The sequence below is a fragment of the Trichophyton rubrum genome, assembly GCF_000151425.1.
Source record: "Trichophyton rubrum CBS 118892 genomic scaffold supercont2.6, whole genome shotgun sequence".
NCBI classification, from domain to species: Eukaryota; Fungi; Ascomycota; class Eurotiomycetes; order Onygenales; family Arthrodermataceae; genus Trichophyton; species Trichophyton rubrum.
The window spans coordinates 1,251,130-1,271,153 of NW_003456423.1; the positions used below are offsets into that span (position 1 = coordinate 1,251,130).

The following is a 20,024-nucleotide window of genomic DNA, read 5'->3' on the forward strand; positions in this document are numbered from 1 at the left end:
ACTAGTTACGCTCCATGTATAACCTATTAACCGTCGATTTTACCGATTTGTTCAAGTCAATTGTGGACCATCTTCACTCTCAAAAAGAAGAAATTGATGACCTTCGTGCACAGCTGCGGAAGGCTAACGAGGAGGCTAAAAAGGCCAACGAGAAGGCAGCTTCTAGATTGGAATTAACTCTCGAAGAGGAACGACGTGCAGCAGATGAGGAACGTTCTGTGCTAGCTTCACAGATCCAGAACCTCTTAAATGAGTCAAGTGATCGACAAGCAGCTCGCCTCAAAGGCAAAATCGATTGCATCAAGACTGAAGTACAGAAATCAGGAAAAACACTTCAGCACTCCCATGATAAATACCTCGAAACTTTGGATAATTGGGATAAAAAGGAGGACGAACTGCTTGAGAAAGTGCTCAAATCAGAATCGGAATTGAAATCCAGGATGAAAGATCATCTAGACGTAAGTTTCTCCTTCCAGTCTCTTATCTTCTCTGTTTTCACTAACATAGCCCTAGCTTTTCATTTCGCGAAACACTTCGATACATGAAACTACAAACACAGTTCATGAACAAACAGTTCATATTGTTGATGAACAAAAGAAGGATATAGCTGTTCAGATGGAAGCCCTTGATGATTTTTTCAGGAGAGCCAGGTCTCAAAACAATCTGCACTGCGAAGCAAGCAATGATATCGCCAACAAACTGGGACAAAGGGTTAGAGGTGGGTATCACCAGCAGCTTCAACAATTGGATGGATTTGAGAAGCGGGAGGCAGCCTTCCAATTGGCGATGCTATCTGAAAATAAGTCTCTTGGAGCCTTAGTGAAAACTGCTATATCCGAGGTTAAACAGCCACTATCTGATCTTCAATCAGAGGTCCAGGCAACATCTATGGCAGAATACGTGCCAACTGGAACTACCCCCGAGAAGAAGACATACAAATATGAAGCAACACTCCCGCGGACGGAATCACATTCCACTATACTTGGAAACCTAGGGTCTCCATGCGATCCATCAGCCTCACCATCTCCTTCGTGCACACCGTTAGACTCTCCGCCATTACAGCATGAGCCTCCCACATCACCAACGAAGTCGATGGTATATCATGACTCAGATAATAATATTGAATATGAAAAGCCTCCGCAAGTCGACACATTCGAGGAATCCGGTCAACTATCACCGTCGAAGCTGAGAGAAGTTGATGTCAATGTGATGAACAAACCGAACATCGAACCGGCGACTGCTGAAACAGGACCTAGTGTCGAAAGTTGTAAGGAAACGGAGCCTCCGCCTCTAAAGCGGCACCTTTCGTCTTCCGTCGCCGCTGCATCAAATTTAACTGGCGAGACGAAGATTCCAACGAAACGGATGACACGTCGAAATGCCAGGGGAACAACAAATGGCGTCGGAGGTGGGCGAGAAAATACTCCCATCTCTACTCTCAACGCAGGATCAAGGATCAATGCAAGAAGAGTGAGGAGTGGCCCACACCATTGAGTTTACGCCTTTTATACTAGAAAGCGATTTTTTTTTTTTCTGTTTAGTTTTAGAGGGTGAGTTGACTACATATCGAATGCTTTTTTAGGAGTTAGATGGACGGCCCGGCGGGGCTTTGACGGCAAGGCGTATTAGGGATAGCCGTACCTAACTTGTACATGGATAGCCCTATTCGGGACATAGGGCTAATATATACATAACGTTATAAGTGGCGGGCACTTTAATTGGTTTTGGAATAAAGAATTCTTCTCATAAGTTGAAAATCTGCAAGCGTATTCATACATGATATTCCAATATACTCGGAAAAAGTCCTCGGGCAAATTTCATCATCCCAAAGCAATGTAATTCCCAAGATGACCCATATAAAGTAAGATCCAATATGATCACATCAACGATGCTCCAATGGTAATTGAACGGTAGACAATCGAAGGTTTGCTTGAAGTAAAATCCAGATTTCAGCTTTGATCCTGTTCTTCCGGTTGAGCATAACCTTCTTGGTTTTCTGCATGTGTTACCAACTGGGAAAACGAGTGTTCTCCACTTGCTTCGACGACCTTCTTCAACTCCTCCATACGTTTGGCAAACTGATCCATCATTTCTTCCAGAGTTTGCGTCTGCTGAGCCTGCTGTCGTACGGTAGTACTGTCAGAAGCGAACCCAGAAGTTCCTTCAATCATAAGTACCGTGTTACTATCGCGATCTGTCGAAGCAGGATTGTTGGAAGTCGAATCAAAATTCGGAGCCGGAGATAGCGATGTATTTATCACTTGCCAGGAAGGCGATAAGCTATGAGCGGATGTTACCTTGAAGTCTTGAAAGACTTGAGGAGCAGGTTTAGGGTGGACGGATGTTTCTTGGGCATCAGTGGTTTTTGCTGCACTGCCAGCAGCCCTGGTATAATTTGTATATGTGGGTTCCATGTCCAGAATGATGAATTGTTCCGATGCGGCTTTAGTTTTCGGGACGGATTTTCCTTTCTTCTTTTCTTTCTGGGAGATGGAGTCTGTGCTCCATGATGTTTTTCTTTGGTTATTCGACTCTAGAGATCGAAGAGCTGCTTCGGTTATGAGGCTTGTATCATCATCAGAAAATATGTAGTGCACTGTTGGGTGGAAGTATTCTGACGAAGTTGTATCCCCTATAACCGTAAAAAGGGGCTTCAATGGAGGATGAGTTAGTGCAGAGATATCTTCAACTGCTTCATTTTGGGAGACATGTCCACTGTCGTCTTCAACTGCCTCATCTTGTACCATCCCATGGCTGCTTCTGGGGGGTGGTTGGCCGCTGGTATCAAGTTCTGTAGGAGAGAGGGATAAACCGGCAACTCTAGGGGGTAACGTCGTAGGTGAAACGGCATCCTCAGGAAAAGACATTTTGCGCTTCAAGAGCTACATCGCTTATCCTATTCGTGGTCTCTTTTATTTCTGTTTATTAACCGTGGGAGTGAGACGTAAGAGCTGGGGTTGGATGGCTTGAAATTACCTAATCGAGAAAATCAGCCACGTGACAAGGGTGGATGAATAGGAAAATATCATCGTTGAGTGGAGGAGTTGAATAGACACTCTATAGAAGCAGAAATACTACTAATAATAATCTATTTTATATAAATATGTGACGAATAGCAAGAAAAAGGGTATCCCGCCTGTTTGAATCCCGTAAGCTAGTTATACGCCCAACTCCTCGTAGTTACCTGAACACTATTCATTTTGCTTCCATTCAAATTCTAGAGCAACCTTGTCAGTCACTGTATCTTGGATGAGAAGTAATGTATAACCTACTCTGCCGACACATAGGGCATAGACCCTTGGCCGAATCTTGTTGAATCCATGTTAGGAGGCAATGCTAGTCAATAAGTTAAAAATAGCCAGTGCTAATGCAGGTTCAATTCGGATCTCACCATATGGAAAGAGTGCCCACATTTGCCGATTACTATAATCTACGTTAGAATCTTCATTATAGGAGGCCAAACGTTTAAACTCACGTAGCGTGCATTCGTCTCCAGGATATTTGCATGTAGGACAAGTGCCATCAAACTGGACTCGACATATGCCACAGACATCATCTTCCGGCATGTCCCAGCGCCATGTAGCCACAGCATTCCATTGCTTTATAGATACTTTCATTGCTGCGAAATTTGTGGGCTAGTCAAAGACTGACGAGTTGACAGGGTAGACCAGGGTGGTTGATTCTGATAAGGTTGCAATCTTAGTTCTGGCGGTTGAACTCCCTCACCCGTATTAGCGGATTATTCCATGAAAGCCTCAAACTCTTTCTGGCCCTGTCACATCTTCCACTGCAGCCCGTCTGACGTAAGGCGTATCGTGGAACGAAGAACATGTCATGGAAGAAGTAAAGTTGTCCGTGTTATGCCATGTCAGGGCCATATTTTTCTGATTTAGAGTTGTCCCGTGACTGGCCCAGTTGCCCAGCCAACTTTATCTCCACGACCCGCATCAGACTTGGATTTCAGATCGAACTACTACATCATCGCCGGATTGAACAGTACTAATTCGCAAAAGAACACCTTCTCAGGACCATCGTTATGTAAGAGCACAGCAATACCTAAGGAGTTCCCCGACAGGCTACTTAGAAATGACTACCACGATCCTTCGGCTCGCTCGTTTCTCACAGCGTGCCTCCTTCTCTAGGTCTACATTAGCAGCGAATACCTCTCAGCAACGGGGTATGTCGCTCCAGTCCTATGTAGTTACGCCAAAGGAGCTCCATGAGGCCTTAAAGGAGAATGTGCCAACAAAAATATCTTCTTCCCCTCGAGTTATTCCACTATGTGCCTCTTGGTTCATGCCGAATGATCCAGAGGGCCGCACCGGGCTCATGACATTTAAGAAGAGAAGAATCCCTAATGCACGCTTTTTCGACATTGATGTTGTGAAAGATACCAGTTCCCCTTATCCTCATATGCTTCCGTCAAAGGAGAAATTTGCTGAAGCCATGCAATCAATGGGAATTCGTCGTGATGATCGAGTGGTAGTATACGATACGGAAGAACAAGGGATACTCAGTGCTCCTCGTGTTGGATGGACCCTCAGAGTATTTGGACACCCAAATGTGCATGTTTTGAACAATTTCAGAATGTGGGTTAGGGAAGGGTACCCTGTCGAGGAAGGCGAAGTGACTCCCAACGAGCCATCAGACTACGTAGTGGACGAATACCATCCGAACAGAGTGGTCCTCTTTGAAGAGATGAAGGAGATGGGGCAAGATTACGGAAAAGAAGGTTCCGATGCGGTCCAGATCTTAGACGCCCGGCCTGCTGGTCGATGGGCGGGAACAGACAAGGAGCCCAGAGCTGGGCTTTCCTCAGGTCATATGCCGGGATCACAGTGTATACCACTTGGAGAATACCTTGACCCAGAGACGAAAACTCTGCGCTCTCCTGACGAGTTACGGCAATTGTTCGAGTCAAAGGGAGTTGATCGAAATCGGCCGGTAATCACCACTTGTGGGTCTGGAGTTACGGCAGCCGTTATTGATCTTGCATTGGAACGGGCGAATTACATTCCCCAGGAAAACAGACGAGTGTATGACGGAAGTTGGACGTAAGTTGACTTGTCCCCCCTTACTGCGCACCCCTGCCTTGATCTAACGTCATCTAGTGAGTGGGCGTCGAGAGTGACAGAAGAGAGCGGCCTCATCCGGAAGATCTAACAATTCGAATTGGCTGGTGGTACGCCTGACCAAAAATCTGTCACAATTTATCCCCCCTCTTTTCTTGAATTAGGAGGCAGTTTGCCAGATTTACGTTGCGCATCTGAAAGGAAATACATGAGCTCAGTACCCCAAAGGTCTTATGACAACTTTGATGATAAAGCGATTGTGTCTCCTCGCTTTGTATCTATTACGTATTTCACTTTTCTCGCCTTAATTTACATTTTGCCCCCGTTATTTTTAATATTAGCAAGCGGAAAGGACCGCTTAGTCATGCTGTCCCCTCAATATCTTTTCGCAAGTTCTCGACTTCATGTTGAATCATTTCTCGCTCCAGGCTGTGTTCTTCATCAACGGTGGAAGCAGTCTTTTGTCGCATTCACAGAAAGCCGCAGCTTCGTCCAGCGCTGCATATATGCCTAGCTGGTTAAAGATGCTTGAATTCGCTCTCTACCCTGTCCTCAACTATTCCTGTAAGTTGATGGAAAGTCCCCGTCAAAGCGCTGCGTTCTGCTCAGCCATATATATATTGTGCAACATGGGTTACTGACCTCGCCTCTATCACTCATTAGACCATTTAACATCGACCTTATAACTGGCACTAATGTGCTTGAATCATTCGCAGAGATAAAAATCGCCTTACAATCCATCGGTATAGCCTCCACTTTACCTCTCCGCATGGTCCTCGTTTAACAACCCCTAGTCAAGCAATCATCACCTCCGGCAACCTATCGGGAACTCTAACTCATAGAGATTCGCCTTTACAGCCATCATGTCTGTTGGCCGAAAGGTGTTCCACTGTGTGGTTGATGAAACCTGTCTTACCACCAACCTCGGAGAAATCAAGAAGTGGACGTCGCAGGATGCTATTGCCCTCATCGTGCCGTTATACAGTATGTGCTGCAGCTCGGCGACCATCGTCTTGGTTGCTTTAAATTCTTCTCACTAACACTACATAGCCCTTGAGCGTCTTCATATTCTAAAGAAAGGTGGCTCCCAGAGTGGTATCAATGCGCGCGAGGCCGTCCGCTTCCTCGATCGTGTTACGTCCGGGAAACATAACATTTCAGCTGAGAAGGTAACTCTTCAAGGGCCTATGGAACAATTTTCAAGCTGGGGAGATGCCGAGAAATACATTCTTCCTGAATTCAAAGAAGAAGCCCCTGCTACTCCCGCCCATGACACCGTTGAATATACGCTCAAGGAAGAGACATCCCCGGCAGGAGACACCCAGCCCAATGCTCCCAGCGCCCGTGAAATAAACGACATGTCGCAGATGCTTCTGAGCAAGTTGAACTTCAAAAAGGACAAAGAACCATGCTCCACTTCTGCTGCCTCTGCGGGGACTTCTAGCGGCCCTGCATCACCTACGTCTGGTGGTTCTCGTGCGAGCCCTGAGTGCTCATCCCGTCAACTGGAAAATGATGCAGTTAACGGTGAAACAGCTATCAATAATGAGGATTCTAGTACTAGCGTAAAATACGTTGCTCCTGCCGTCCCCAACGTCTTGAAACAACTCTTGAACGCTGTCCTATGGCGGCTGCATGCCCTCCCTGCTATATCAGCCCCCCAATCTAGCTGCATCCTCGTCACAAATGACAGAGAGACCCAGGTTTGGGCCCAGAAGTTCGGTATTATTGTGAAGAATATAGCGCAACTCCGCACGTCCATCATCTACGAGGAAAAGGAATTCAAAAATCATTGCAAATATATGGAAAAGAACCAGAAGGAGAATCCGAATCAAAATCTGACCGAAGCAAAGCCTTTGCTATCGTACGAGGATGAGAGTGATGAGGATGTTCTAGTTTTCGTGCCACGAAAGCAAGGAAAAGCTGGACAGCAGACACCAACGCGGACTCCCGTCAAGAATACACCAGGACGCGGCAATAAAGTGGCTAACAACAATTCCACTAGTGCTGGACGGCCCAGAGCTCCTTCAACTGCCGCTGAAACTACTCCGCTGGAGGTACCCTCGGCTCCAATTGACCCGGACTCGTTTAGCCGTAGCATCGGAATGACCAAGCAAAACACGTCCCCCAATGGCAATCCGTCTCCAACGCCAGCAAACCGCAGCTCATCCAATCCGAACCCCCGAGGAAACGGAAATCGCCGTGGTGGACCTCGCGGTGGAGGTTTTAGGGGAGCCGCACGTGGGCGTGGAAAGCTCTGGGTTCCTTGAACAAGACGCCATGCTCCCGTTTGCTTCTATATTGATATCTAGATGCTGGGAGCTGGTATCACGCTTTTCTTTCTCAGAACCCGCCAACCTTTCTTCACCCGAGGAATATGGTTAAATATGGAAGGATGAAACCTGCAGGAATGCGCACGTCTTTCGAAAGGCTTTTTACAATCGTCCATGTCGATATACCGGCTGATTGCAATGGGTTGAGGTTCTAACTCATCTCATTCCTTGAACGAAAAGTTATCTTCTGGTCCTCTGTTCGCCTCGGATCGAGATTTCCTAAGTCTGGGCTGTCTTCATCTCAAGAGTGGCGGATCTGCTGTGGTGACTGAGCGAACCCCGACATGCACTGTTTTTCATTCTTCGAAACTCATGTCATGATTTTCGAAGGGTATTTTCTTGATCGAAAAATAATAGTTTTTGGAAGCAAGCCCAGAGATTGGAGGTGGGCGTACACCTACACCAGTATCGCAGTTGATACGATTTACCCTCATTCTTTTACCCGTTCCCACTGTCACTTTATCGTTGGGTGGCGGAGACTCGTGTGAATTTAGGCGTGCGTTGGACGGGGTTTGTGGTGAGACATGTGCTTTATGAGAAGCCTGTCGATGGTTCCCTTGATTCTCAAATGATGAGCCGATAAACCAGTGATTTTCCTAAGAGTAGTATTGTTCGCAGTGATAGTATCAATGCAGCCGTTCATTCATTTAATTATTTTTGGGCTTGATCCATTTAGAGTCTCATCAAAATAACATTAAAGATGATTTTCATGAGGTGTAACATAAATACGTTCTCTTAAATCATGTCAAATTACTATATCGATTTATAGTTCAGAAGAGCGAGTGTTGTGCGAGACATTGGATAATGACAAAATACGTAGGAATCAACAGTGACATTCATTGCTACAGAAATTTCTGGCCCAACCATACCATCTTCGACACAGATTCAAAGGTTGCTTTTGTGATAACAATGTCGTGCTCGTTAGCATTGCGGGGTTTCCTTCCGACTATCTTTTCGAATGGTATGGTCATGTCGCCTGTAATATCGGCGATGCCATTGGAATATCTGGCGTGGACGGTTTCTGTCACTTCTGCTGGCTGGTGCGAGGAACGAGTGGTTCTCTTTTGTATTGACGTGGAGTGTTCCCATTTTTTAAAATCGATTTGGGGGGAATGCCGATTAATTTTTATCGTTATAGTAACTTTTGTTTCCGATCGTGCGGCTCTAACCATCCTCTAGCATCCATCTTTAATTTGGTATCAGATTCGAATACTCCAGCCTCTATCACTAGGATCGGCCAGTCGTGATCTAGTAGCGTGAAACGAGTATCTGGTTCTTTCACAAACGTTCCACTCGTTGTTCGTGCTTCTCCCGAGTTAAGAACTTCAAACTCTAGGCCCATCTTCATAATATCTTGATCAATATACACCTTCAGGCGTCGAGCGGCGATTTCATGGGCTTTTGTAATTATAGCTTCGATAATAAGGATTTTGTCTTGTAGGTTGGCAGTTATTTTTGGGCCTTTATCAGGGTAGATAGTGTCAAGTTCTTGAAGAATTGTAGGTGGTATATTTATGACTATAATATAAGGGCTTTGGGAATCGTCTGAACAACACACTCTAGCCCTTATATTTACCAAGAACCTGATATCCTCCATATTGGTATATTTGACTCAAGGTGTCCCATTAGGGAGTCCGGTCAATAGTGCAGAGTCAATATTCAGTCCACCGTAGATCGTGAGAATCCCGGTACCCCTCTGAGATTTTGAAGTTCATGCTTATCAACGATGAAGCATGTCACTTCATTCATCGAGAAATCAGCAATTCTGGAAGCTTTCCCTCTGACAAGATTCAATGCAAAGTTAAGCACTGCTTGGTGAGAAGGATCGAAGTGCCTATGACACCAGTGTTCATCAATATCCATTCCGTCAACAAGCATTTCTGCAGCTATTGCAGCTGTAACCTCCCTTGTCTCGATGTATATGGTGCAGAGTCCTCTAAATAGTGGCGCAAATCGTGGTAGCGGTAGGGTTGCTATCTGATGTGCCGGTACAGTGTCGAGGAGTTCTTTGCTGTATGTTCCCTGAAACTCATAGTGCTCCTCTGGAGATATGATATTCTGTTCCAGGGGACTCAGACGATAGTACCGATCGGTAAACAAAACTATATAGAATTTTGGTTCTGAGCGAGAGCGAAATCGCGGGAACCCTTTCTTGTATTCCGTGTAGATATTATACTCGGTTTCTGGGGCGATATCCAGTATTCTGTTGACTGGAATATGGACGCGGCAGTCGTAAGGTCATCTTCACGCACACAAAGTTCAAGGTCCTGTCGCCGGATTAGAGAAAGAGGAAGCACACAGGTATATAAAGGGCTTACTTACATGAACAATACGCGGTGCGTTGTAGTAGTTAAGAGCAAGCTCACCAACAATGCAGACCGATATTCCTGCCCTTTGTAGCAGTTCAAGTAACAACTGCATGACAGAAAACTCCATTTTAGCAAAGTACAAGGGCCAGTATCGAGTTAGATTTGTCGCTGGGTTCAAAATCCCGGTCCGTGTCAGTGAAGGTTGTAAATCCCGGTGCGTGCGGTCAAGAGTAGATAGGTGGTAGAACAGTTGGAAAGGAGCCGAAGGTGGTGGAGGCTCAACTCAGGCCCCAGCCAGCTGCTGCCTGCCAAGCTTATAACTAGTTAAATAACTAACTAGTTAGAAAGTTAATGGCTATTATTGGTTTGGGGGTCTCACTTCAACCTCTAACGAGACAATAGCTAACGAAATAATACTCAACGTCTCTTTCTAACAAATAATTACAGTGCCCCCAGCTATGGGTTCGTATTCCTGACTTCTTTGCTTCCCTAACTACTAAACTCAGGGTGTGGAGTAATATAATTGTCGTCTATTGTTGCCCGCAGCCATTTTGATATCCCAGAGGACGTGACGAATCTATCCCGATGACTCTCTCCAAGCTTACTCTACCATGGCAGCCTCGAAACTCCACTGCGTTTCAAGTAATGTCAGACTTGCACCTCGAAGTCGGTCAACAATATTCAGACTTCCATATTGAACCACGAGCTCCCCGGCTGATCCTGGCAGGCGATATTGGCCGTCTTGCAGATTATAACGCTTATCGCGAGTTTTTATGCACCCAATGCGAGAACTTCAAGGCCGTCTATCTTGTCTTGGGTAACCATGAATTTTTTGGAGTCTCTCGCCGGGAAGGTCTGCGTCTAGCGGACCAACTCCAAGAAGAACCGCATATGAACGGCAGATTGATCATATTGAATCGGAAAAGGGCTGATATCGATAATATCACTATTCTGGGTTGTACTCTGCATTCACACGTACCACCTGAGTCGGAGCAGATTGTTGCCCACAAAATTAACGACTTCCGCCGTATCCAGGAGTGGACTGTTGCCAATCACAACTCAGAGCATGCTGCAGATTTGAAGTGGTTGGTGGAGGAGATCAGCTCACTGAGAAATACAGGGCCTGGGCCGAAGCGAAAGATTGTTGTCATTACACACCATGCTCCTTCAACCAGGGGAACATCTAAACCCTCAGATGAGGGAAATCCATGGAGTTCTGCTTTTGGGACAGATCTTTTGGATACTTCGCAGAAGTCGTGTCTTGATCATGTGCATTGTTGGATATATGGTCACACCCATCATTCTTCAGAATCTATCCGCGGGCAGGTAAGGCTTGTGAGCAACCAGCGAGGCTACGTACTTCCGGGACAGAGCAGCCTACGTCCTAAAAGCTCAGGAGGTATCATGGCAAAATATTTTGGTTTAAAGGACCATAGCAAAGGCAAGCACAATATCTTTGATATAGGAAAGGTCATCGAGGTCTGAAGTTTGCGGTACTTGTCACTCAAGACGAAGATCATTTATCCTATGTGTTGGCTACTTTAATTACTAGCTGATTTTTTTTTTTTTTTTTTTTTCTTAAATATTTTTCCGCTGTGTAAAGAAAAAAAGGTCCCGAAACACAACTCAATCTCTTAGAAAACAGCTAATCTCTCTTATAAAGCAGGATAACTAAGTTCTCACGATGTTAATTTTATGTGTTTCCGGTAGCAAGCAAGCCATTCTGGACGTCACCTGGTTGCGGTGGTGGTAGGTGGTGCAAATCGTAAGCAGCTGCAGCGTTAGTGGCAGCATCAATATCCAAACCAATACGCTCGAAGCAGTGGTGAAGCTCGGGGTAGCGTTTCAAAGCAAGCCCTACATAGAGGCTGCTGAACTGAGACTTATTCGCTTGAAGTGTCGACAAAGCGTATGTTTCCAGCCATCGTAGGTCGGCAGAGTCATGGAACTTACTGCGGGTTGCAGCAGCTCTGAGTTTCCCTTTGAACAGGTAAACTGGGTCCAAAAATGAAGTAGCGCCCGATCCTTGGGTTTCACCAGCTATCTGGGTAACATTTGGTACCACATTTGACATATTGAAAGTTGCGCCTATCAAAGTAAATTAATACGGATTTGGAAAGGACACTTATACGAGTGACGAGTGATATCACGGGGAGGCTTACCAGGAAAGCCCTCGCAAAAGATTTCGATGAGAACCGCTCTCTCTCGGTTTGGCTTATCAGACCAGAGGAAAGCTACATAATCCCGTCTGGATTGGGGAACCGCAACAAACCCCGATTTGCCGTCTAATATATTCAGAATTTGATCTTTATTCACACAAGCAAGACAGTCGACGTCTTTACTTTCTCATGACCCTCCCAGGGCTGCCACCGCGTATCCACCAAATATCCCAAACTTCACACCGTGTGCCGACAGCACCCGGTGCAAAGAAATGGCAGCATCATTTAACCGAAGCTGATGCATTCTGTCGTTCGTCTAAATGTAAAATCCTGATAGTATGGAATGCGAGAGAGAATAAGGGGTCAAATCACATTCCCGGGGGTATAAATATTGTGGAAAGATGAAATTCCGTGAGTCATTATACCTATCCGTTGCTGCAGGCTTTGCAGCGTATTCTAGGCAGCAGTGCTTTTACATCGACCAATTGGTTCATGTCACAGGCACCCCAGCAGACGGGTAGGGGGTTATGCAGGAAGATGCAACAAGTACTTGTCGATACACACATTACTGTGAATATCGCGCAGCCTATGAATGAAATATAGGTAATCAGCGAAATGGAGGGTTTTGGTTGGTCCATATCTCTACTGTACGGTCCATTCACAGCTTTGCCGCTCGCATCTGGACTTAAAGCCTAATCCATTACCCTTTAGGAAAAAGAAGGTAGAATTCAGAAGCGATATGACAAGAGAAATAAAAAAAGTATTGATGCCAGCCCAACAGGATAAGGTCTAGTATAATAGGCTAGGGGAAAACACTTGCGGGGCATTCCCGTTCAAAAATCTCAAATCTGGAGAAAGAGGGAATGAGATACCAATCCGGACATTTATCTATATATTGCCTGTAAGCGGAGACGGTCAAAAGTACCGTTCAATCTCTCGAGGTACCTGTCGAATAATACACATCTGTCTTGGATATTGGGGTCGGCTTGATAGAAGTCACTTTTAGTGTTATTGCTGTTGCTCGGCCAACCATTGGTCAGGTGACCCAAGCGGGGGCGTGACCTCGCCACGAGTCGACGTCGTGTGTTTGGCCAACGGTCACAGCTTCGAGGTACAACGGTCAGAAGTACCTGGCCGTACATATTTGCTAGAGAAGATACCTGACGCTAGGTATCTTGAGCCGCCCCGTGGCTGGTCTTCGCGGCGAGGGTACCAGGGCCAACGTCACTTTCTTCCTCCTCTCCGCCAGGCAACCGAACGGCGTCCTGCCAACTTTGAACTCCTCCTCGCAGCTAACATCCCCTACACACGTCTCCTCACAACCTACAAGTCACATATAGCTACATCGATAGTTTAGCACACCCCGCTCGTTCAAAAGACAGATACCACCGAGTTTTCCGCCATGTCTGACGCTCCTACAAACTCGACAGTTGAGGTTCCCACCTCCCCTATCAGCGAACGCCGTGACTCGTTGGCGAAGTCCCTCCAGTGCCGCCCGGATGCACAAGACCTTAAGAATAGACATATACTACTTGATACCAAAGTAGCTCCGTATGTGCCTGCATTGAGGACCTACTATCCTACTTTCCCAACTTCATGAGAGAGATACACGAAGAAGCGCGAAAAAGAAGCTCATGTTTTGACGTTGAATACAGCTCTCTCCAAGCAGCCCAGCAGGAACTCGCACGCCAGCAGGCCGCCGATTCGCTGAAAAGAGGCCTGGAGAAGAGAGCTGACCGTGATACTCTCGTTGAACGTATGTGGCCTTTTTAATTTTTTGGTCATCAATACCTCCTTTTTCTTTCCATTTTCTTCTTTCCCCTTGGGGTGGATTGTGATGATGCATATGGTTCGTGTGTTGAAAAATGCCAACCTCATCCGCTGTTCAATCTAATAGGAAACATCCTTCCTGCTTCCAATGCTGCTCCGGCTCTCCAAGGCCCTGCCCGCGAACTCGAAAAGCACATGCGTGCTGACTCGCTTGAGCAAAAGATCCTACACCGACCAACACCTGAAGAATTGGTTAAGGCTGGGGTCCTAACTGAGGAGGAGAACCCTATTAAGGATTAAGCCCTCTCAAGCTATGCTATTGTGTTTGACCCCCTGATGCAATATCCTACGTCTGCTGGCTCTGTTATTCAATCTTGTGTTAAGCATGTGCTCATTCACTCTGATGGCCATCGGTGCTAATGTCTATGTGCTCTGTGGAGTGAAATGAAGAGCTTCAGAATCGGACGGGTCATTAAATTGCCTAGCTGTTTCTTGTTACCATTTCTGCGAATGCCATTCCGGCAGACACGTCCTAACTTAAGCATGGCCATGGTGATAGTAGTTAGCATGCGATCGAGATAAATTATGGAAGAAATTGAACTTCTCCATGTTCAAACTCATTAAGGAATATCGCAGTACAAGCTAGCACTCTTGGAGCATAGCCTTCCCTTGTATGTTACACCATAGTTCCGAGCGCCTCCATAACCGTCTTACTACCATGTATCTTTCCGCTTTCATGCGAGAGTAAATCCTCATTGCGACTCAACCGCAGCAGCGCTGCTCAAGTCCAGCACCCACCCGGAAGGCCGCTCTGTTCCTCGTATTAACAGCCCATACACTGCTCGCTCCACCTTTTCGACACTGGCTTGCATAACCTCTGTCTTCTTGTCTACTTCCTTCCATCCATTCAATCCACGAGGGACATTGAGTTGTTCAAACATTGCCCGGAGCTGACGTAGGTCGGAAAGCACAGCATCTCCACCCATGGGGCCCTCAGACTGCTGGGTCTTATCTTCTTCCTTTATACTTGCTGTTCGGCCAGTAGCCATCGTAGTGATAGCGAATCGCATCATTTCACCAGTCAAATCGTAAAGTCCAAGCACAAAGTCCGCTTCTGTGACTTTAATACCAGCTGGTAGTGTCTGTAAAACCTCTTCCAAGGTGATGAGTTGTTTCTTCTCGAGGTACCGGTAGAATGATATGGCTTCGATGTACTCTTGGATTCCCCATGTGATTTGATGGTACCTGAACGCGTTGGCGCCAGACACATCTGCTTCAATGGACTTGAAGAGCTCTTGTATTTGTTTTATACGGTCGTCCGTTTCCTTTGCAATTTTGGGAGGGATTGGTGCATTCACAGTGCGAACTCTAAGGTGGAAAAGGTGATCAGTGGAGTCTATGGGTGCCGAGAGCAGTAGAGAGACGCTACCTTTGCAAGGAAAATATTCTAAAAGGCGATCATTAGCATTGGTTGTAAGATAGTAAACAATAGTGTGAAAGGGTGCACTATAGCTCAGAGACAGTTTCTATAGACTCACATCTTCTTGCTTAAAGCTGTGATATCTCTGGATGCTTTCACAACACGTTCCCTTCTATCATGATGCTCATCAAGCTCATTGCGGAACTCAGTAAAGATAGACTGGATAGAAGATACGTCAGGTGAGGTATCCATATTTTCTATGTCTGAATGGCTTGCTATAACGTTGCCGTTCCACGCTCGCTTGTTGCCAGCCATGTAATTGCTAAGTGTCAGCTAAGTCCTTCTGTCCCTCCAGCTTTGTCTCTTTTATCTTGCCTCAACTCGATGTTTATCAGCAAGTCAAAGCTCGCGATAAGGATAAGCAGTATTAGTAAGGAACAGCCGCTAAAATTATAATGAATTAAATTTTAGTAATAAGGTTTATCCAATAAAATGCTACCGTCCTTGCAGAATGTCCTAGCGCCCCGCCATAGCCGCGGAAGTTTTATCCGGGGTCAACAACAACCCAGCAATCTACACGTCGACTTCGCTTTCGGCCTGCTTGATGATATCTCGCGGTATCAAAAGGGGCCGTGGCTTTTCTTCTTTGCCTTCGTTATAGCTCAGCAACAGACATTCGTTCGGACCCAGCAGTTGGCCCGTTGCTTGGTCGGCTCCCGAATTGGCCAAAAGGGGCCAGATGTTCATGTTTTCCACAAAAGCAGCAGGCCATACCATTTAGACGAAATCCACAGCTGCATAATCCTGGACCCAGGACAGCCAAAGAAGGATTTTCTACCACCCCAAACGCTCCATAATGGCGTGTTTTTTTAGTTCTCCTTATCTCGTGTTCGGGGCCGCGATATTACTCCGGGTTGTTCTCTTGTTTTACGGCCTCTATCAGGACTCTCATTCACCCATGAAATATACTGACATCGACTACTATGTTTTCACTGATGCCGCCAAATTTGTCTCGGAAGGCCAGTCGCCGTATGATAGAGCAACTTACAGATACACGCCATTACTTGCATGGATTCTTCTACCGACCACATGGACCGGCCTCGGTGGCCAGCAAGTCTGGTTCTCCTTTGGCAAAGCTTTGTTTGCTGTCTCTGATATCATTGCGGGATGGCTGATTCTGCATGTTCTCCGCTCCCATCAACGAATGGATATGCAGCGGGCTCTTAAATTTTCAAGCATCTGGCTGCTGAATCCCATGGTTGCTACTATTAGCACCCGAGGGAGCTCAGAGGGTTTTCTATGCGTTACGATCATGGCGCTACTCTGGGCCGTTCTAGAGAAACGAACTATACTAGCTGGCGTCCTTTTGGGTTTCGGCGTACATTTCAAAATATACCCTTTCATATATGGTCCGTCCATTATCTGGTTTTTGGAAGACGAGGGAAACGACGCATTCAACGGGTCGAAAGGGTTTACTCTCAGCAATTTGACCGACTACGTCTGTCGACTTCTAATGCCTCAGCGTATAATCCTTGGCTTGACTTCCCTTGTTGTGTTTGCAGGGCTGAATGTAGCCATGTATATGCTTTACGGAGCTCCTTTCTTGCAACATACCTACTTCCACCATGTCACTCGCGTCGACCATCGCCACAACTTCTCCCCTTACAATATGCTACTCTACCTTTCTTCATCTGAGATCTCCCAAGGCATTCCCGGGAATAACTTTGAATCTCTCGCTTTTCTACCTCAATTAGGTCTTTCAGCTATCCTTATACCGCTCGCGTTGGCCAAGAGGGAACTTGCTGGAAGCATGTTGTGCCAAACATTTGCATTTGTCACCTTCAACAAAGTCTGTACAAGCCAGGTATGTCCGTGTCTTTTTCGTCAACGATGTAGGCTCGGGTATGTGGATTTCCAAAGTGGTTGCTGATTCATATGTAGTATTTCCTCTGGTACCTTGTGTTTTTACCGCTATATCTTCCCTATTCCTCTCTCATCAAACAACCGCTTTTCGGAATTACTGTTGCCGCTCTGTGGGCAGGCGCACAGGTGAGTACACACTCTTATGTCGAGATATCGTCATGTAAAGCAGGGATTACTGACTAGTCACCTCTACTAGGCACTCTGGCTTCATCAAGGTTTCCAGCTTGAGTTCCTTGGAGTTTCAACCTTTGTTCCAGGGCTATATCTCTCATCCCTTGCATTTTTCGTGATAAATATCTGGATTCTGGGTATTATTATTTCGGATATCAAGGGCCTTCCTCTGACAGGAAAGGGCAAGGCTAACAATCGGAGCCCTGCCGCGGTGAAGAAAGATACGTAGCTTTTGAAATAATATTGATCTTTTACAATAATACTATATCTTCAAGTCAGTGAACTCTTTTGAGGATCAGAAAATATTATTAAATCTGGCTACAGACGTATCTCAAACAAATAAGATAAGGACAAAGAGACAGAGACAGAGACAGAAGAAAGACAATGATCCCATGAGCCTTAAAAGGAGAAAGTAATAGGCAGTTAGTAAACAGACAGACGGGGCAGGTCCGGCAGGCTTACAACTCAAGACGCCATTGCCATGCGTGACAAACAAATATTGGAACCTTGGAAGAAGCAAAGATCCTGTCATTTAAAAAAAAAAAAAAAAAAAAGGTCAGGCCAGGAGGCCTTTTCTTTGGTGGTTCCACTTTCAACTCTCTCACTTCCGCTAATTGCCTTAATTAAACCTTTTTGTGTGTTCTTTCCGCGCCCAGTTCTCCTGACACCATGCAATACAGGCCAAATAGCAGAAAAGGGGGTGATTCAACAGATGTTTATTTCCCTAAATCAGTGTGGTAAGGAAAGGATGGGTGAAGGGGAAGGGGATGTTTTCGAAGATGTCGACTTTTCTCCACGATCTAGCCATGAAAGGGAGGAAAGGAAGTAGATTTTTAGTAATAAAAAAAAAAGTAGTCTGTGTAAAATATTGAAGTAAGCTTCGGGTAACGCTTGAACGAGATGGTGATGACTAGGATGATGTTGAGCCATGGGTCGCGACCGTAAAAGGAGGAAGTAGGCTGGCCATGGCGAAGATGGGTGGTGATAAGGGGGCGATGGATGGGTCAAGGCTTCGACTTGTCGGCGATAATGCGGTAGCAGCTCGTTTTGATGCTAAGAGGTCTGCTTCGGGGATATGATCGCGTGCCTGTTCGCGAGTTGATGCCGTAATCTTCAAGGATACCATTATTCAGCTCTGCGAACTGCGCCTCTGGCCTGTTTTCTTCGAGTGTTTTAAGGATAGCCTCGCTCCATACGCCCGTGCAGGTGTTGCCGACTAGCTGGAAATACGGGTTTAAGAGGCCGCAGATAGAATCGAGATCTATAAACCGGATGCGAATGTATTGGAGGGCGGGTAGCGCTCCGAGCGAGTGGATGGCAGCGATAACTAGTTTTTCAAACTCGATGATGAAGGACATGTTAGTGATGCCGGATATGTCGGTTGGTATGAGGGAGCCATCGTCGGATTCGTGGCCCCAGCAGCAGGCCTTGACGACCAGGTCTACTGATTTCAGCTTTGATTTGCGCTGTGAGGAGAGCACTGCTGCTCTGCCGGAGAGGAAGAGGCTGGCGCAGACCTTGCCGGTGAAGGTCAGGGATTCCAGCTGAGGGAGGATTGCGCCGAACAGTCGGCAAAGATGCTTTTCGTCTTGCGGGTTGAGGAATCCACGTGAGCTCGTCTTACTGCAGAAGCCGTCGAGGCTGATGTTGAGCCGGGTCAGCTGAGGTGGGAAGGTCCTGAGAACTTTTGAGATGGTGATGTGAGCTTCGCGTTTGGACTTGGCGTAGAAGCAGTGCCATTCGCGAAGGTTAGGCAAGGCTGTGGACAGATTGGTCCAGTGGCTGTAGTCGCGCATGATGTTCCATGCACCTTTCATGATGAAAGTCTGGATGTTTGGGAGAGGAGTAAACGACTCGAGTCCGCTATCCCCCCACGGATCGCTCTCAAAGTGTCTGATCATGGGGGGCTTTTTGCAGTGTCCGCCTTCCAGAGTCATCATCTTTGCATCGGGAAACTGAGACGCAACGCTCTCAAAGATCTGTTGTAATGTAGCATTGTGACTGGCCGACTTGAAGTTGCAGTTCGTCCGGCTGCTGGAAAGGGCATCCAGGCCGTGCATGTACGACTCCATGGTGTTGGTTTCGATGACGCCAAAGTTTGCCTGTCCGCTCTCCCGGCGACTGGGAGGAGAGAAATGAGATTTCCTCAGTCGGTCGCCCCAAACTGGGACCCATATTTCGATGTGCCGGACGTATGGTTTAAGGTGAGGGTGTGCATCGAACCATTTGGCACATTCTGCCAGACAGTCCGTCGTACCCTTGACTTGGACTGTACAGAAGAGGAAGAAGGACGCCAATTAGTATGAACACGCTCGTTTATCGATCATAAACCGTAATATTTTTATTATCTACTCACTGTGACGGTAGATCCTGCCCTGGACCAGAGCTCTATATGCTCGTGAGACCAGGGCGAGGTCAGACAGGGCCTTTCTACGAGGGTGTCGGAGTGCCTTGCTCCAGCTCGAAGTAGTGACTGTTGCAGAGGTGATAGAGGCAAGCGTCGAGCCACGGACTCCAAGGATATGGTCGAGGATGGTCTCGTGTATCTCCGGGGGTAGGTCGTTGAAGTGCGTAGGCAAAAAGTCTGGGTTGTCTGCCGCAGCCGAGTAGTCCATGTCTACATCAGCCACGGGACAGGAGGCAGGAGGCAGCAGTTTCGTCTTCAGGTCGTCCGTCGAGGGCACGGAGAGCGTGATGGCGTGGAGAGGCGGTTCGGAGGCGGTGGTTATTGAGGCCGTCGTGGTCAGCAAAGGGGAGACGTCCCCCGACTGTAAATCGACTGACGACAGCATCGTGTGCCCAAGATAGGAGAAGAGCCTTTCCCTGCTACTCTCCTCATCCAAGTGGTTCTTGTTTGTGCAACTATA

At 46.7% G+C, this 20,024-nt stretch overlaps 14 protein-coding genes across 15 annotated transcripts; 6 read left to right on the forward strand and 8 right to left on the reverse strand.

Annotated features, from left to right (window-relative positions):
• Nucleotides 1-14: 14 nt before the first annotated feature.
• Nucleotides 15-1,494, forward strand: TERG_12346 (uncharacterized protein; the record flags this gene model as incomplete). Its single annotated transcript, XM_047751314.1, has 2 exons — nucleotides 15-458; nucleotides 514-1,494. The coding sequence occupies 2 exons, from the start codon at nucleotides 15-17 to the stop codon at nucleotides 1,492-1,494; spliced, it is 1,425 nt and encodes a 474-aa protein (XP_047606716.1).
• Nucleotides 1,495-1,949: 455 nt separating this feature from the next.
• Nucleotides 1,950-2,867, reverse strand: TERG_12347 (uncharacterized protein; the record flags this gene model as incomplete). Its single annotated transcript, XM_003233955.2, has 1 exon — nucleotides 1,950-2,867. One exon carries the CDS (start codon nucleotides 2,865-2,867, stop codon nucleotides 1,950-1,952), a length of 918 nt encoding a protein of 305 aa, XP_003234003.2.
• Nucleotides 2,868-3,268: 401 nt separating this feature from the next.
• Nucleotides 3,269-3,617, reverse strand: TERG_12348 (uncharacterized protein; the record flags this gene model as incomplete). Its single annotated transcript, XM_047751315.1, has 2 exons — nucleotides 3,269-3,336; nucleotides 3,392-3,617. The coding sequence occupies 2 exons, from the start codon at nucleotides 3,615-3,617 to the stop codon at nucleotides 3,269-3,271; spliced, it is 294 nt and encodes a 97-aa protein (XP_047606717.1).
• A 469-nt stretch (nucleotides 3,618-4,086) lies between these two features.
• Nucleotides 4,087-5,058, forward strand: TERG_05872 (uncharacterized protein; the record flags this gene model as incomplete). The annotated part of the gene is made up of 1 exon (XM_003233956.2): nucleotides 4,087-5,058. One exon carries the CDS (start codon nucleotides 4,087-4,089, stop codon nucleotides 5,056-5,058), a length of 972 nt encoding a protein of 323 aa, XP_003234004.2.
• Nucleotides 5,059-6,259: 1,201 nt separating this feature from the next.
• On the forward strand, nucleotides 6,260-7,342 carry TERG_05873 (uncharacterized protein; the record flags this gene model as incomplete). The annotated part of the gene is made up of 1 exon (XM_003233957.2): nucleotides 6,260-7,342. The coding sequence occupies one exon, from the start codon at nucleotides 6,260-6,262 to the stop codon at nucleotides 7,340-7,342; it is 1,083 nt and encodes a 360-aa protein (XP_003234005.2).
• A 359-nt stretch (nucleotides 7,343-7,701) lies between these two features.
• Nucleotides 7,702-8,376, reverse strand: TERG_12349 (uncharacterized protein; the record flags this gene model as incomplete). The annotated part of the gene is made up of 2 exons (XM_047751316.1): nucleotides 7,702-8,001; nucleotides 8,275-8,376. 2 exons carry the CDS (start codon nucleotides 8,374-8,376, stop codon nucleotides 7,702-7,704), a joined length of 402 nt encoding a protein of 133 aa, XP_047606718.1.
• Nucleotides 8,377-8,537: 161 nt separating this feature from the next.
• On the reverse strand, nucleotides 8,538-9,002 carry TERG_05874 (uncharacterized protein; the record flags this gene model as incomplete). Its single annotated transcript, XM_047748514.1, has 1 exon — nucleotides 8,538-9,002. One exon carries the CDS (start codon nucleotides 9,000-9,002, stop codon nucleotides 8,538-8,540), a length of 465 nt encoding a protein of 154 aa, XP_047604497.1.
• A 62-nt stretch (nucleotides 9,003-9,064) lies between these two features.
• On the reverse strand, nucleotides 9,065-9,841 carry TERG_08878 (uncharacterized protein; the record flags this gene model as incomplete). The annotated part of the gene is made up of 3 exons (XM_003233959.1): nucleotides 9,065-9,507; nucleotides 9,582-9,672; nucleotides 9,728-9,841. 3 exons carry the CDS (start codon nucleotides 9,839-9,841, stop codon nucleotides 9,065-9,067), a joined length of 648 nt encoding a protein of 215 aa, XP_003234007.1.
• Nucleotides 9,842-10,299: 458 nt separating this feature from the next.
• TERG_05875 (uncharacterized protein) lies at nucleotides 10,300-11,199 on the forward strand (the record flags this gene model as incomplete). The annotated part of the gene is made up of 1 exon (XM_003233960.2): nucleotides 10,300-11,199. One exon carries the CDS (start codon nucleotides 10,300-10,302, stop codon nucleotides 11,197-11,199), a length of 900 nt encoding a protein of 299 aa, XP_003234008.2.
• Nucleotides 11,200-11,304: 105 nt separating this feature from the next.
• TERG_05876 (uncharacterized protein) lies at nucleotides 11,305-12,177 on the reverse strand (the record flags this gene model as incomplete). Its single annotated transcript, XM_003233961.2, has 3 exons — nucleotides 11,305-11,802; nucleotides 11,877-11,999; nucleotides 12,117-12,177. The coding sequence occupies 3 exons, from the start codon at nucleotides 12,175-12,177 to the stop codon at nucleotides 11,408-11,410; spliced, it is 579 nt and encodes a 192-aa protein (XP_003234009.1). The 3' UTR covers nucleotides 11,305-11,407.
• Nucleotides 12,178-13,275: 1,098 nt separating this feature from the next.
• On the forward strand, nucleotides 13,276-13,943 carry TERG_05877 (uncharacterized protein; the record flags this gene model as incomplete). 2 transcript variants are annotated; one of them, XM_003233962.1, is made up of 3 exons in its annotated part: nucleotides 13,276-13,424; nucleotides 13,529-13,629; nucleotides 13,771-13,943. In XM_003233962.1, the coding sequence occupies 3 exons, from the start codon at nucleotides 13,276-13,278 to the stop codon at nucleotides 13,941-13,943; spliced, it is 423 nt and encodes a 140-aa protein (XP_003234010.1). The 2 variants fall into 2 exon arrangements, with proteins under 2 accessions (XP_003234010.1, XP_047606719.1); XM_047750048.1 differs by lacking the exon at nucleotides 13,276-13,424 and having other exon boundaries at nucleotides 13,470-13,629.
• Nucleotides 13,944-14,395: 452 nt separating this feature from the next.
• TERG_05878 (uncharacterized protein) lies at nucleotides 14,396-15,378 on the reverse strand (the record flags this gene model as incomplete). The annotated part of the gene is made up of 2 exons (XM_003233963.1): nucleotides 14,396-15,011; nucleotides 15,182-15,378. 2 exons carry the CDS (start codon nucleotides 15,376-15,378, stop codon nucleotides 14,396-14,398), a joined length of 813 nt encoding a protein of 270 aa, XP_003234011.1.
• A 541-nt stretch (nucleotides 15,379-15,919) lies between these two features.
• Nucleotides 15,920-18,365, forward strand: TERG_05879 (uncharacterized protein; the record flags this gene model as incomplete). The annotated part of the gene is made up of 2 exons (XM_047748515.1): nucleotides 15,920-16,927; nucleotides 17,005-18,365. 2 exons carry the CDS (start codon nucleotides 15,920-15,922, stop codon nucleotides 17,167-17,169), a joined length of 1,173 nt encoding a protein of 390 aa, XP_047604498.1. The 3' UTR covers nucleotides 17,170-18,365.
• Nucleotides 18,162-19,949, reverse strand: TERG_05881 (uncharacterized protein; the record flags this gene model as incomplete). The annotated part of the gene is made up of 2 exons (XM_003233965.1): nucleotides 18,162-19,426; nucleotides 19,514-19,949. 2 exons carry the CDS (start codon nucleotides 19,947-19,949, stop codon nucleotides 18,162-18,164), a joined length of 1,701 nt encoding a protein of 566 aa, XP_003234013.1.
• Nucleotides 19,950-20,024: the final 75 nt, after the last annotated feature.